Source organism: Barbus barbus (assembly GCF_936440315.1).
Source record: "Barbus barbus genome assembly, chromosome: 7".
NCBI lineage: Eukaryota > Metazoa > Chordata > Actinopteri > Cypriniformes > Cyprinidae > Barbus > Barbus barbus.
In genome coordinates, this window is record NC_136735.1 from 33021096 (window position 1) to 33037827 (window position 16732).

Here is a 16732-nt window from a genome sequence, read left to right on the forward strand (position 1 = left end):
AATAACTGGCTGTAGCATAGCTATGTGAAATTTGCATAATATCTGCAAACATATCATTTTCATGCATACATTTACGCTTTAGTACAGTCAAAAAATAAAACAAAAAGCAATGCATTCGTAGCAATGCATTCAATAAAACCACAAAGAATACTGTAGCAACCACATAGCAACACATTAAAAATCACCTTAAAAACATATAGCAATAAATAAATTGCTTAAATGTTTTTTTTAAGTTGTAAACAAAATGAAATCTCAAAATTATTATATTTTCATAATTGATCATTGCTGTCTGTATTTCAAAATGTGTATTCATGCCCATGGTAGATGTGTGTGGATGTCATTCGTTCGCTCTATATCCAACTGTCCTACCCTTTATCACCAGTCAAGTGATTCTAATTAGAAGCGTCAGCTTGAAGAGATGAAATAGGGAGTGACAAACAGAGCAGATGAGAGTGGCTCATCTATCTGTCACTGTTCGGTCATCTCTGAGTCCACCTGTACCATAATTTCATGTCCCCATTTATTTTCATTCAACCCACATCAGTGAATTCGCACTTTTGCACATTCACACACATGCAAACAGGCTTTCACACATTTATACATGCAAATCAGCGGCGGCTGCTGCTTCTCGAATGTGAAGAAACAACATCACTTATCAGTGTCAGAATATGTATTCAGATTTACATTTTTTATTCTAATGTCCGTAATTTGTTATGCATACTTCTCAAACTACTACTTATCCAGTACCATGGGTTATGCCTTTGAGGCTGTGTTGGGCTGGTTGGGATCCAGTCCATATAAGAGAAGCTGGGCTTGTAGGCAAGACCTAAAAATACAGTGATTAAAAAGTAAGGCTGCATTATTAATCATATTATAAAAGCTGCTTTATCAAATCAAAGAGGTTGCGATTTAATTAATTAAATATATGCACTGCAGGTTTCAGAGTAAAGCGTGGCACTGAGTTTATGTGCACGTGAGCAGCTCATGATCTGGGGTTTTTTAGTTTCTCGAAGTGGCTCAGTTTGCAGTAAATGCTGATCTACAGGGATTCATCTTACTGTTTGGATCACTTACTGTGCATTTGGACAATATTAGCTAACCATATTTCCAAACTTGTAATGAGAAGTATTTATAAACTGAGTTGAGGTTTACCGCCAAATAAAATCAGCAAATTTACCAATTTTATTAAATACTTTTTACAGATAAATATTAAAATAGTAATATATCTTACTTTAATATGAATTAACAAGACTATACCGCTACTAATCATTATTATTTATTTATTTATTTATTCATTTTTATATTTATATATAATTACACCATTTCTGGCCAAATTGTGCAGTTCCTCTTGTCGGATGAACATGGATATTTGCACCATTAAAATCTGTGGTGCAGCGGGGCTCTATGGGCTGTGTGATTACAAAATGCATTGCTGGGTTTTACTTTACACTTTTTTTAAAAAACATTTCTTCAATATTGAAATATGCCAATATTGAATTGTTACATATATTGATTAATGTACATAGGCGACACTCCAACGCACTTCCAATCCCTGTTATCTGCCCTTTTCATGCATGAATTGTAGACTGCATGCATAGCACATAGATCAGTTATAAATATGTTTGTTTTGGCGGGAATGCATTGCAAGTATACTGTATGTTGTGGAAATAGTATGCATGAGTAAAGTTTTTTTTATTTTATTTTTTATTTTAATTTTTTTAGTATTCTAAGCTTAAGTGTACATAAGTTCATTTTCACCTTGCATGTTAACTTACAGGGTAAAGTTAAGCTCAACAATAGAGTTAGACAATTTTGCTTGAACATGTTTTGTTTTGTTTCCTTTCCTGTTTTTTTGTTTTTGTTGTTGTTGTTCTTTTTGTTTGTGTTTTTTTGGTGTTGCCGTTCTGTTGTACCCAGGACCCTCAACCCAACAGTATCTTAAGATACAGATCCGTCCGCCAGCAATTGGTTCAGTTGTCATGGTGAACGGTGACTCCTGCCACATTTTTTCTCTGCCCCTCACTCCCCCTCCCCCTCCTACCCAACCCCTTACCCATCAGCCCCTCTTCACCTCATTTGGCTATAATATGCCTACCTGCAGCACATTTGGGTATGAACCAGCCTCCTCCTGCTCAGAGGAGCCACAAAAAGAGACAGGTATAAACACACATAACACAGTCAGAAAAATACCTACATTTACCCATCATGAGTGTATCATATCATACACCTGGCATTTTTTTTTTTTTCTTTTTAAACTTCATGAACATAGTAAAATGCAGTGAACAGATGTGAATCTGAATGTTTTTGGTAAACTCGGATGCGAAAAAATGAGAGATATTTGTGTGAATCTGACTAAACCTATCGAGAACATTTCAAAGGTCATATTTCACCTCAAGAAAAAAGTTAAAAATCACATTTTGCATGAAGAAAAATATTTTTTAACCATTGTGACATTATTTTTATGTCTGTTAAACAACTTCCTCACCAATTCTCTTTACCATATAGTGCAAAAATTATCATAATGTGAAAAGGCATGTATTATTCAGCAGATTTTTTAAAAATAAAAATTAATCATTTTATTCAGTGAGGAGACCTGTGACACTGAAGATTGGAGTAATGATGCTGAAAATTCAGCATTGACATCACAGGAATTAATTACTTAGTAAAATGTTAAAACATATATAATTAAAATTGTAATAATAGCTCATAATATTACAATTTTTACTGTATTTTATATCAATTTAATGCAGTCTGCATAAGATATTTCTTTCAAATAGATAAAAAATATTACCGACCTAGTTTTTTTTTAACAGTAGTGTTTTGTTTGTTGCACTGCCTTTTTATGAATACGAAAACAAACCAAATTGTATTACAGCACTTTTTCTGCAAATTAATGTATTACAGTAGAGAGGATCTTTTTGTTTCAATGCTAGACATAACATTTCACAGCTAACTGGAGTTTTCTATTTCTGCAAGGGGTCTGAATATTTTTTGCAGGAAACATAACATATATTTTCATCAGCAAGGCTCCCAGATTACTGACGGATATGCTACAGTCCATTTAAACTGTCCTAAATGATCCCTTTGCTATCTGCACCCTCGGTGTGCATCTGTGGTTGCCAATTAGGAGTTTGCAAAGTAATGTTTTATTCTTACATCACTGTGTTTGTGTGTGTCTGATATCTTTCAGGCTCAAGGGGATCCGTTTCCAGCCCTCATGGTTCTCCAACCCTTAGCGGCCAGCAGAGTGGCACTAACGAGGATATTTGGGTACTGAGGAAACCTTTAGCTGGTAAAAACACAGTTTTTTTTAATGGACAGTTGATGTGACATGCTATATGTTATCTAGAACTATTTTTTTAAATGTTCATATTATGTTTGCAGCGTTTATTACGTCACTGTAAAAAAAAAAGAAAAAAAGTTGAGCAAACCTAAAAGTTTAAGGCAACCATCAGCTTCAGCAGATTTCTGAGTTTTCTCAACTTATGTTTGTAGGAGATTTTTGAGTTTTCTCAACTTTTTGTCGTATAAACTTAAAATAAAAAGTTGAGAAAATTCAAAACTCTGCTGAAGCTGGTTGCCTTAAACTTATTATTTTTTTTTTACACGGCTGTAAAAAATAAAAAGTTGAGAGAACAGGGTGCCCAACCCTGTTCCTGGCGATCGAGTGTCCTGCAAAGTTTAGCTCCAACTCTAATCAAACACACCTGAAGCAACTAATTAAGGTCTTTGGGATTGCATGAAAATTAAAGGCAGGTGTGTTTGATTAGAGTTGGAGCAAATTTTTGCAGGACAGTTGATCGCCAGGAACAGGGTTGGGGACCCCTGATTTAAGGCAACCAGTTTCAGCAGATTTTTGAGTTTTCTCAACTTTTTATTGGTTGCCTTAAAGGGCACCTATTATACCCCTTTTTACAAGATGTAATACTGGTCTTAGGTCCCCAGAATGTGTCTGTGATGTTTCAGCCCAAAATGGAGTGTATGACTTTAAATGCAAATGAGCTGCATATTCCCGCTCCGTCTCCAGAAGAGGGTGTCGCATATATGGCTCTCTGCATTGCATATCTACAGCAATAAATAGCCGGTAAAAGCAACAAAACTGAGAGCGAGAGAACCGCTGTTTAGCTGTACATATAGGAAACCAAATGCACTGAAAGTGGGATGAAACAGCATAATGTTGCAGATAGTCTCGCGTAGCCAGACCTCAGACTGACGGCTGAAGGTCTGGAATGTATGGTAGCTTTTGTTGGCCAAGGCCCAACTGTATTATTTTTTCAGTCAAGAGTAGTGAGTTTTTTTTTCCTCTTTGTGTTTTGTTGTTTTAATGTTAAAGAATAAAAATTCTGTCATCTGTCTGTCGATTCTTTAAGAGCTGCACGGATCTAATATACAGGCACGCATCCGTTTCTCTCAACTGTTTACTTTCATTTTAGACATAACCAACAGTCTGTATGTAAACCTTGTGTGTTTTGACAGTATTAGCTCAAAAGATAACTTAGTTGAGTAATCAGGCGCTCTTAGACAGGCCTTTTAGTGCTCGCGCTTCAGGTGTACGGGCTCGGAAAAAGCGCATGTCTGACTAGCGCGCGAATGAAAAGCTTAACCGGCAAGGCTTTAAACACACTCAAATTATGTACTTTTGTGATTGCAAATAAGTGCAGTGTTCCGTGAGTGTAACTCTACCGCTGACTTAACACTGATGTGAATGCATGTCGCGCTGTACAGTATATTGATACGGCAGCACCAGAACTGCAGCTGATAGAATGTGTGCTGTAGCACGATACTTCGATATTTCTTCAAAAGCCATTTTTATCGTCCACGATCAAAAATCGTCATAGCGAACACCCCTACTTTCAAGTTTACTTTACTTTTCAAGTTATCAAACCTAAACCTACACTACGAAGAGAAACTCATAGTTCTTTCATTAATTTCATATTGACTGAAATACCCTGTATTCCCTGATTCACTCCCAGTATCAACACAACTTTTCTTCTATTTTCTTTTTTTTTTTTGTAAAATAAAGAAAACAAATAAGGTGCGCTTTCTGCATTCTCAGTCTCCGTGAATATCTTCCTGAAGCGAGTCACTAGAATGAATGAAAACGACATGAGAAATACAGTATATCTAAAGAAAGCTCGAAGTGTCTATTATTAAATGAAGTAAGTCATGTCGAAGACAAATATTCTCAAAAAAAAAAAAAGTATGAAACCAACGCGAGGTCCAGTCTTCCCCGTCTGAGCTCACCTATTATATGATCATGGCCACGCACATCGCGCGGTGTAAGATAATCACACGCGAAACCAAGCTTGAGACGCGCGAACATGTAAACGCTCACGTCACCTCTATAGAAAGATTCAAGTTCATCTCGGCTACTTTTCATTTTTGGAAGAAGACGCACGCGCTGTGAGGAATAAGCCTTGAATTGTGATGCCGACGCGGTTTAATCCAGCGCTTGATCTCATTCTGATGAGTCATTTATTTTTTACTTTATTAGTGTTACTGTGACTTTTCCCAAACTATAATGCCAGACTAAAATATGTCGAGTGCAACATTTTGAAATATGATAGGCCACCATAGGCAACCTTTCATTGCATCTAAATGTTGTAAGACTCTCATTTTAGCTGGCAGAGTAACAACTCTGTTGACGTTACAGCTGCTTGAGCATGGAGAAAATGAAGGACAGCGTACAACCGCTGAGGGCGGAAACTATAGCAATGCAGGGCTGTCAATCAAGCCCTGTGGCCCGGCCCTAAGCAATGTGATGTCACACTGCGTGAGAATCAAAACGGCAGGCCTAGTGAGACTGACTTGGTTTAAAGGGGATTAGGAGTGGGTGGATTTTTATCATTGTAGGGTTGTTGTGTTCACACACTGCCAACACACATTTATGTCCAACACCATGTAAAAGTGGATTTTGCATAATAGGTGCCCTTTAAACTTTTAAGTTTGCTCAACTTTTATTAACCTAGGTCTCATATTAACCTAGAGACTACATTGAATATTTATGCTTTTAAAAATATACACTACCATTCCAAAGTTTGAGATCAGTAAGATTTTTAATGTTTTTGACATTATACTCACCAAGGCTGCATTTATTTGATCAACTATAACAAACAGTAATATTGTGAAATATTAATACAATTTTATATAGCCATTTTCTATTTTGATATTGTATATGTTGAAATGTAATTTATACCTGATTTTATGCTTTTTTTAATGCTACTCTCCCCCCCCCCCCCCCCCCCCCCCCCAAAAAAAAAAGAATACCAACATTTTGATTATTAGTGCATAAAAAATAAGTAAACAGGACTATTTAGTTCTAAACCTGTATTTATTTATTTTGAATGTATGACCTTTTTCATACATAAAATACAGCGATTTACATTGTTAGGATCCTAAAAGTAAAAAAATCTGATAAAAGTAAAAAGTAGTTCATATAGGACAATATTACAAGTCTGAAGCCATACATAAAACCATACCATATATGATGAAAAGACATTGAAGTTGTTTTTCACCAAAAATATCAACACATCTCATTTGTGCATTCAATTACAGTGCTTCAAGAGTCATCGCACCACATATTTGGCTCGAATGCATCTTGTGATAGATTGTGACAGCAATACGGATGCATCTCTTGAAATGAATGCAACCAAATGGCATTTGATTTTTAAAACAGAGGATGATCCAAAAACTTTACCATATACATCCATATAGATTCAAATATGATCATGTTATTTGTCAGCAACCCAAATACACACTACAGAACTTTTTACAACTACAGGATGTGCCTTTTAAATATCTCATGTTTCTCTAAAAGTAGTTAAAGCAAACGTATGCACAAACATGGACATACTTTTTTTTTTGGTTTTCTTTCATGATAACTTGTGTCTGTCAGCAGGGGGTAGTGTTGGCAGTATGGGCAGCACAGGCAGTCTGACCAGTGGACGTTCATCTACTAGCGGACAAAGTAGTAATGCCAACGCTCACCTCACCAACTCACCTGCGCCCGTGCCAACCACCCCCACGCACTCACCTGGGGTGAACACGCTTGGCCTCAACGTCCCGGGACTGCATGCTCAGGCCGAGGGTGTGAAGGTGCGGCACACACAAAGCCCAAAGATGCACACAAGGACAGATGTGTCTGTCTTTCTCTTTTTTTCTCACATTACTGATCATGTGTGTGTGCATTTGTGTGTGTGTTTTAGCTGTTGGCCACGGTGCTGTCCCAGTCAGCCAAAGCAAAAGAACATCTAATGGACCAATCTCAGTCTTTAGATCCTAATTCAGGTACTGCGATATATATATATATATATACCAGTATTCTCAGGAACTTCAATTTTTCTCAGACATTTTAGTTACTTTTGTACATGTAATGGTGTCCAGGTGGTTTTTAGGGGATGTGTGAAGTAAGTAAAAGAGCAAAACAATCCGCCAGAAAACTATTGAAAAAACCTATCTATCTATCTATCTATCTATCTATCTATCTATCTATCTATCTATCTATCTATCTATCTATCTATCTATCTATCTATCTATCTATCTATCTATCTATCTATCTATCTATCTATCTATCTATCTATCTATCTATCTATCATTTGTACACATCTTATATGTCCATACTCATAAGCCCATACTACTATTCAGAGTCATAATAAGTAAAAATATGAAATGTGAATTTTATTTTATTTTACATTTAAATTTTTTCCCCATAGTGTCTTCTCAGCGCACTCAGAGTGCATCTGCTGTCCCACGTCAGCAAAGAAAGAAACCCTTTGTGGATCCATTGCTACAGAGGAAAGATGAAGTTTCAGCTGAGAGCAAGGCAAGTGTGTGTGTGTGTGTGTGTGTGTGTGTGTGTGTGTGTGTGTGGTGGACCAGATTTGTTTATGTGAATCATAATGTGTCTATATTTGTCTCTTGGGTGGTCAGATACTGGTCAGAGTGTTTTAATGAGAATGAATATCGTAAAACTTAAAGCTATACACTTTTAAACATACACTACTATCCAAAATTTTGTAAGCTTTTTAAATCTTTCTGAAAGTAGTCTCCTTTGCTCACCAAGGTGTTTATAATATTGTGAAATAATATTACAAGTTAAAGTAACGGTTTTCTATTTTTTCATATTTTAAAGTTATTCCTCTGATGTAAAGCTGAATTTTCAGCATCATTACTCCAGTCTTCAGTGTCTCATGATCCTTCAGAAATAATTCTGACATGCTGATTTGGTGCTCAAGAAAGATTTATTATGATTTATTATTATTATTAATGCTGCAAACAGTTGTGCTGCTTGGTCTTTTTGTGGTAAATGTGATGTTTTTCAGTATTCTTTCAAGAATAGAAAGGTCAAAAGAACATTTATTCGTAGAAAACATATAAATGTTCAAAATAACATTTTGAAAGGTATTAGTAAGTACTGTTTGTACTTGTAAGTATCAGATAACACCTTAGTACTTTGATATATCGTAATGCTGGATCATTACTATATTCATATGTTAGGGTTTATATCAAGATATTTTAAAGAATATATCCAAAAAACAGTATCGCCATGATCATTTTTGGTTAGTGAAGTATAATTTTGAAGCAAGTATGTTATTTGCTGCCACACAGTGGTTAAAGTGTGTACTGCCTGACACACTTTGATAACATATCTGGACATGGAATCATGAATCTGTCAAAGGAATGTGTGAATTGATGCATTTCTGTTTTTCCCCTGCCTTGTGTGTGTGTGTGTGTGTGTGTGTGTGTGTGTGTGTGTGTGTGTGTGTGTGTGTGTGTGTGTGTGTGTGTTTTAGAGCTCAGAGGCAGTTGTTGAATGGCTCACTAGTGCACAGCTGCAGTTCTACACAACAAACTTTCTCACTGCTGGTTATGACCTGCAGACCATAAGCAGAATGACACCAGAGGTAATGCAAACACACAAAGCTCAGATATACGTTGTCAATCATCATTTCTTGTGTTTGTGTAAGTATTTAATACATATGATGCAAAGTCTTTTGAAGTATTAAAATGATGAATTCTTGAATAAATGTTGCATTCTGTAACTATATATGCATAGTGGCCCCAAAAAGTATTTTGAGACTTTCCACACAAAATATCATTATAACATTCAGATAATTTGGAGAGTGACTTAAGTGCCCTTATTATTTTTGAGTCCACTTGTCATTATAGGAACAGTCAGAATAAAATACATCATACATTTTTGCAAATAGTTCTTTAATTGTTATATATATTTACAATTATTCTAACTGTTTATATCAGTTTTGAGATTTTATAAGCTGTGTGTATGTGTGTGCACCACACAGGACCTCACTGCTATTGGAGTGACAAAACCAGGGCACAGGAAGAAAATGCTTTCAGAGATCAGCAAAATAAACATCCCAGACTGGATACCTCAAGAGAAACCTGTAAGAGAAAAAAGTGGGGTTCCAGAAATCTGGAATTCAAAATATAATAAAAAGGAAATTCTACAGAAAGCTTTATTATTTTGAGTATATTGAGAATATTTTGACTATTTTTATGTCTCTAATCAAATATGTACATTTATAAAGTTATATTGTAGAACATGATTATCAGGCCTTACATGAAATTCATGCTCATTTTTTATATAAAGTTGATTATACAGTATTTATATATACACATGTACAATTTTATGTGATGTGTAATGTGAACTTGCTGTTGCACCTTATAGTCAAATCTGGCTGAGTGGCTGTCGGCAATTGGTCTCAATCAATACTACCAGATACTGGTTCAGAACGGCTATGACAATATGGACTTCATTAGTGATATTACCCTGGAGGACCTAAAAGAGATCGGCATCACTAAACTAGGCATGTATACTACGCATTATATGTTTACATTTAGAATTTATGCAGAAAAGACTGGCATGAATGATCACCAGTATATTGTTTTTTGGATGGAGGCATGTTGGTGCTGGTGTGCCCAACCAGTCTTTTTATCTAGCTTAACTAGCTACACTTCCTTGATCAAGCAGCCTCGCCATCTGCATTTCGCTACTAAATGTCATGAGGAATAGGAGGACATTCAAATACTCCAAAGCATAAATGTTGAATAAGTTGGATATAAGATAAATATCATATGTGTTGTTTAGCCATAAATCTATGGTTCTTTTTGTTCTCTACGTTCTTCTGTGCTGGTAAGAGAACTTTCAAGAAGATGCTGCCACACCGCGTTTGTCAGCACTTGACTTAAACCACAATCAGGCCTGATTGCCAAAGCCTTGGCATGACTCAGGGTACCAGGCAGTGTTGTAGTCGAGACCAGCTCATTTGAGTCCAAGTCAAGACCGAGTTCAGAGAGGGCTGAGTCCGAGTCAAGACCGAGTTCAGAGAGGGCTGAGTCCGAGTCAAGACCGAGTTCAGAGAGGGTTGAGTCCGAGTCAAGACCGAGACCAGAGAGGTTGGAGTCCAAGACAAGTCCAAGTCCACATAAGGTTGGGTCTGAGACAAGACCTAAAGAAATCTTCAAGAATATGTCAAATGTTTGGTGGAAACAATAAAATTGGCACCATACTCAAACAGTACATCAGATATGGCATGTACACTGCATTTTATTTAATTAGCGTGATATTGGTTTAAAAAATATTATCAGTTAAGGGTAAAAAGGCCACAAAGTAAGGTGCTGTAAAGGCAATTTTATTACAATTATGACTTGTCAGTTGTTTAGTGCTCTTGTCCACATAACATCGTTGTACCACTATATACATCCACCCAACATTTCTAGTACATATAACATTACTGTACCACTCTATACTGTAAGTCCACATAACATTTCTCGTGCACGTAACATTCCTGTACCAGTATACCTGTATATGTTCAACTGTAACAAGTTTTACATAACTTTTAACATTTAAGCTTAAGTACTCTTGTCTAAAAACATCTTACTGCATATGAACTCTTTGTGGCTCTTATATGCAAACTGAATAATAGATGATGTAACAGACATTTTCAACACATAGTTAAGAGGCTCCACATGACATCCTGACCTGAGTCCTGCTGCCTTCGCACTAACGTTAGTCTCAAGTCATACGCAATTGCACACAAGAAAATAACCAATCATTGGACGTGTCAATCAAACATCAATTTAGAGAAATATTAACATATAGTAATAATCATGAAATATTTTGATTGCGACTCGGGAATAAGTCCAATTCCTAATATGTTAGAGTACGAGTCAATACCAAGTCAAAATGCACACAAGTCCATGACTAGACCAAGACCATTAAAATATGGTCTCGAGACCTAGTTTAAGACCGAATCCAAGTCTCGAGTACTCGACACTGGTACCAGGCACCATTGATGCTATTATAATAATTCATGCTGGTCTTTTCAGCAGGGAAAAGCTTACAGGCTGAACCTAACAGACAAAAATAATAACTTTTCACCTCTGCCTTTTCTTTCCCACTAAGGACACCAAAAGAAATTGATGTTAGCTGTCAAACGACTGAGTGAATCTCCAGAAGCAGACATTGCCACCAAGGAGAGCCAGTTAGAAGAAAGCACAGATTCAAAACAATCATTAGAAACCAGCACAGAACCAGATGAGAACTCTGTCCCCTCTGTTCGTATACGTAAAAGAACAGAGGGACGTTCGGAGGGACGTAGCTCTCCCCGGCATAGCACCCAAGGGCGGGGCATACAAAGAGCTAATGCCCCTCCTCCTCTGAAGAAACCCAGCTCAATTGAGAGTCCCACCCCAACACCTCCACACACCCCTACTAAAGGCAGAAGTTCATCTTCTGCTTCAAATTCTCCTTCACACATTCCTTCCTCCCCGCTAAAAACACAGAGCAGAGCTAGAGGGCCTTGCGAATCTCCCCGCTCGCATTCTCACGCTCGTACTGTCCCCTTACTTTGCCTACCGCCTGAAGGAGAAACCGAAGAGGGCAATAGCCAAACTCTGCCCCTGCCAAGACGCGGACAATCCATTGTTACTGATGCTGAGCATGACTTACCCATTCCAGACTCCTCTGTGAAATACGCCACACTAGGTGGACATAGGGTTACACCCAGCAGCTCCTCGAGAGCCTCTAGTGAAACTCTTGACATCAACAGTGTCAATCGCAGTCAGTCATTTGCTACAGCTCGGCCGCGCAGACGGACTCGTCCTCCAACTCCACCGAAGCGTTCATGCTCTTCCATTTCCACTGGTAACCTAGCTGACGAGGCTGCAGCAGATGATGCAAGGTCTAGTGAAAATAGGGCTAACAATTTGCTACTCAATGTGACATACAGGGAGCGCAGACGTAGTGACTGTGGCATTGCCTCTGAAAAAACTTCATCTGGGGGCAGCGTAAGAGACATTGCTGCCATGCTTGAAATGTCCAATCTCGGAAGCAGTGGAAAAGCAAGTGGTTATCTGCAGGTAATTAAACAGTTCTAGGCATTGTTTTAAGCTACCATAGCTAATGCCCAATGGTGTTTTTTAATGCAAAAAAATTTATCTTACAATGCACTTAAAATCAATTCACAAATTAAAAGGTTTTGTATAGAAATACATGAGCTTTCATATTTTTTCTGATGCATACACCATGTAACTGGATAGACAAAGTAACTAGGAACTGTGCAATGCATTTACATTTTGAATAATGAGTACTGATGCCCAGCACGGTTTTGATGTTTTACCTGTTCCCCAGGCAAGCCATAACCTCCTGCGGCAGAACCGTGAAGTTCTGAATTCTGATGCAGATAGTCGCCGCCGCACAATCAGCGAATTTTATGACTCTTATATGCAGCCTGATGATGATGTACGAGAAGAAGAGATGAACCGAGTCATGCAAGACTCCTCACATCATAGACCAGCACCTCGTGAAACCCAACCACTTAAACAGGCCCCTGAACCACGTCCTCGTTCCATGATCACTCATCTGGAAGCGGGAGTTTCCTTTCTGCCACAAGAGGAGTGGTCACGGATGGATGCCACAGCAACTTTGAGAAGACCACGACCACCACATCACCCAGATTGTGAACATTTTAACCTGACAGAAACAAGTACTATAAAGCGAAGACCCAAAGCATTGGCTCCACCACAGAGTAATGGCACTGATGGAGATGGGCCAGAGAACATTCGGAGAAGGCCTGTATCAGAAGCTTGTGTTGGAGATGGTGGTAGGGAGGAAGAACTGCATCATTATGGCTTTGGCTCTCTTCCCAGACAAATACTAAAACCCCCAGTTTCACCTAAACCAGCAATGACCCTTCGAAAACCAGATCCCCCAACTCCTACAAGGAGGGTTCCCTTACCTGGACCAGAAGGTCAATATAGCCCAGGTAACAATGCAATCTAATAGATCATTAATTTTCTTTTTTTGTTTTCACTCTTTGTCCTGCAAACTGGTCTGTCTGTAGCAAACTAGCAAGCAAGTTTAAACCAGTCTAGCAAGCAAAAATAGAAATTCATCCATGCATGAAGTTCATGGGTATTTTTTCACAGTTGCTCAAGGAAATCAGATCTCTTCTTAGCTTGTATCTCGCATTTAAATAGCCACATAGCAATAGATGCCTTCCTGATTTATGGTTAATGTTGTAAAAAGACTTTTATGAAATGATTTGGACAAGTTTTATATTATGTTGTTTATATATATGTTTTTTTTTTTTGTTTGTTTCTATATAGTGGAGGTTAAAAAAGTCCCACCTCCAGTATCTCCCAAGCCAAGTCCGCCTCCTACACTGCCCAAACCGGTAAAAATCAAACCAATCCACACAATTGGAACTCCTGGCTCTCCTCAGGCAGATGTTCTCAACCCATCCAGTGCCTCCTTCAGCCAAGCTCCTTCTGAGCAACTGGAGCATCTACCACAGACTTCGAGTCCGGTCACCCCAAAACCAATAGATGGGATCATGCTTTCCCCTCGTGCAGCAACGTCTCCAGCTCAGAGTCCACAAACGCCTCAGACACCCCAAACCCCACAAACACCTTCTACACCAGGTTCAGGATCAGCTCCAGTGAAGCCCCCGAGGTCTTCCATGGCTGGTCTATCAGTGGATATTCCAAGCCCTCTGGAAGTAGAACTGCCTGGAGTGGATGTGCAAAAGAAGCTAAGAGAAGTAGAAAAACAAAGAGAGGAAGATGACAGTAGGAGGCAAGAAAGAGTAGAGGAAGTTGGAATTGCTAGAATGGAAAGGACAGGCCTGATCCAGGTGGATCAAATGTTTCAAGGTGAAGAAGGCCTGATTTCAGATATAGGGGAGGGAGCAGGACCCGTGGTAATGAGAAGGAGGAAGGTAGGTGTAGCCAGACAGACACAAGTAGAGGGTGAACCACAAGATGGAGAAGGAAAGACAGAGGTGGAAAGCCAAGGGTTACTGAAGGTTGCTGAAACCGGGGGCTCTGCTTTGGGGGACATGGTACAACTCAGACTGGAGGAGACCAGTGCATCCCTGGCTGCTGCTCTGGAAGTAGTGGAGGAGAATATTAAGAAGGATGACAGGTATAAACACTAAAAGAAATCATTTTCTTCAAATCATCTTTCTTCTGATGACGATGTTAGTTGTTGAAATCTCTTCCATTCTGTCTACTCTAGCTCCATTGTGGACAACAAGAGCACAGTCAACATTCTCGATGACATTGGCAGCATGTTTGATGATCTTGCGGATCAGTTGGAGGCCATGTTAGATTAAAAAACAAAAGGTATACCAGATTCCATAGGGAGTGTGACACACTTGAGCTTCATGAAGTTTCTCCGTGAGGGCCACCGGGATGCCATCTCAGCAGGATTGGAAACTCAATAGGGCAAATGAATCTCTTCCATTCCAACACGTTTAAAAGTCAAACTTCAACTGAGCATCTCTAAGAAAAATCCTAATTGTTGACTAATGTTTTTCTCAAACCCCTTTCATTCTCCACCAGCCTTTCCTCTAGTGGCCAGAGTAGGTACTGCAAGTATGTATCCTGACCTGCTGTCATGCTGCTTCCAGAGATAAGCACAATATTAAGAGAGACTATGTGACAAGCTTTCTAGATATTATTTAAGCAGAGAAATGCTAATATGTATGAGTGTGTGTATATGTGTGTACTACATGTTGGGTAAGGGTTGACTATCGATGAATATGCTAAGACCAGTAAAGGTAAGTCGTTTTCTCTTTTATGAAGTTAGGAAGCTGTATTGTTCTTTTCCACATCTCTGCTGAGAGCTTGTCCACATGTAAAGGAGATCTTTGAATTTTACCTTGTGGTCTTCAGCTGGAAAATTTACTAAACACTTGGTTTGGACTAAATATATGAAGAGCACAACACCATTTATGACCCTGAAGATATTCAGACTTTTTGGACTGTTTTGTCCAAGATATCTTTGTTCCCTTGAAGTATAATGAAGAAAAGCTTTGGACTTGAAAAGGTATATTGTAATCTTTATGTATGTTATTAATGTTGTTGCTGTTGTTGTTGTTGTTGTTGTTGTCAGTGTGTGTGAATGTTTGACTGTGTAGTGTAGTTCTTGCATTGACAAATCCCACCCTGCCCAAGGTATAATACATAGATATAGACAGAATTCAGAATAAGATGCTGGAAAGAGTAGTGTATATATGACATATAGGTTATAGTTATCATTGATAGTCTAGAGTATGGAATGCATCAATATGGAATGCTACAGACACCTGCTCATTCCTAATGTGCTCTAATAAGTTTTTGTGTGTGTTTGTTTGTGTGTTTCGAGGGGAGGTCAGTTTGAGAGTGAGAGAATTAGGAAGTGTATGTTTATAGTTTTGGGAAAAAAGACTGTATGTTTGTCTTCTCTTACAAAAATGTGCCATGTTTTTGGATATGGTACCATGGCATTTTTGAAGTAGCTTGGATGACCATGTTAATTCTACAGTACATGTATATGGTAATCATACAGTACTGTTGTATTACCATCTGATACCATAGTACCACCACAGTACTTTTTTGTAAGGGCTGAGTAAGTGTTAATCTCTTGGACAGTGCAATTATTCCTGTTTTGTCATGCAAACAAAAAAAAAAAGGCTTGCTGACAGGAGAAGTTGCATATTCTATACAAGTGGCTAAAATTAGATATAAGACTATGTCATCACAAGATGTATAAGACTACAGAGCAATATTTTTTATCCATAAACCATGTTATTAATTTTAGCTTTATAAGTGATACTCTAAAACCAGCCATCTGGAATACAACAGAGCTGAACATTTTCCGACAATCATGACAATGTTGTCCTTGATTATGACCCTGCAAAGTCAATGGAATAGATGTTGGAATATGAAATCTTTTACAGTGTAAAACTGTGTAATAATCAGTTGTTATTTTGTGTAAACCTTCAGATGGCAAATGTGTTTGTCTGACCCTGGTGAAAAAAATATATATCATCAAAGACCTCTTCCATGTAAAAAGCATTGCGAATATGTGGAATTAATATAAATAAATTAACCACAGTGGCATCTGAGAGTTTGGTCATGCAATTTCATTTTTTATGACCATTTATATTGTGGTTTGAATCACATTAAGGAATGTTATAAAAAAAATAGTTTGTGGTAGTTTGTAATATGCATAAGCAATTCATTAATAGCTCTTCCACAAATAATATCCACATTTATCTATCTATATCTAACAAAAGCACATTAAACACATCTATCTATCTATCTGATCATGCACTATTTACTAAAGATCTGCAAATGACATATTCTCTGTTGTTTATTGCTGGAATAATGTATATGTGAGATGAAAAAGAAAGAAGTGAAAAGTCAAGAACTTAATCTCTGTAGT

The 16732-nt window shown here is 37.9% G+C and overlaps 1 protein-coding gene across 1 annotated transcript in view; it reads left to right on the forward strand.

The window, feature by feature from the left end:
• Positions 1-16411, forward strand: part of LOC306873018 (caskin-1-like) — a 52058-nt gene extending 35647 nt beyond the window's left edge. Inside the window, exons 11-22 of the mRNA XM_079422009.1 lie at positions 1918-2157; positions 3191-3292; positions 6896-7095; positions 7206-7287; positions 7713-7822; positions 8793-8903; positions 9303-9404; positions 9689-9827; positions 11426-12381; positions 12653-13286; positions 13630-14446; positions 14540-16411. Of these exons, the coding sequence (XP_079278135.1) occupies positions 1918-2157; positions 3191-3292; positions 6896-7095; positions 7206-7287; positions 7713-7822; positions 8793-8903; positions 9303-9404; positions 9689-9827; positions 11426-12381; positions 12653-13286; positions 13630-14446; positions 14540-14636 (3590 nt within the window). The 3' untranslated portion in view covers positions 14637-16411. The remainder of the gene's footprint in view (positions 1-1917; positions 2158-3190; positions 3293-6895; positions 7096-7205; positions 7288-7712; positions 7823-8792; positions 8904-9302; positions 9405-9688; positions 9828-11425; positions 12382-12652; positions 13287-13629; positions 14447-14539) is intronic.
• Positions 16412-16732: the final 321 nt, after the last annotated feature.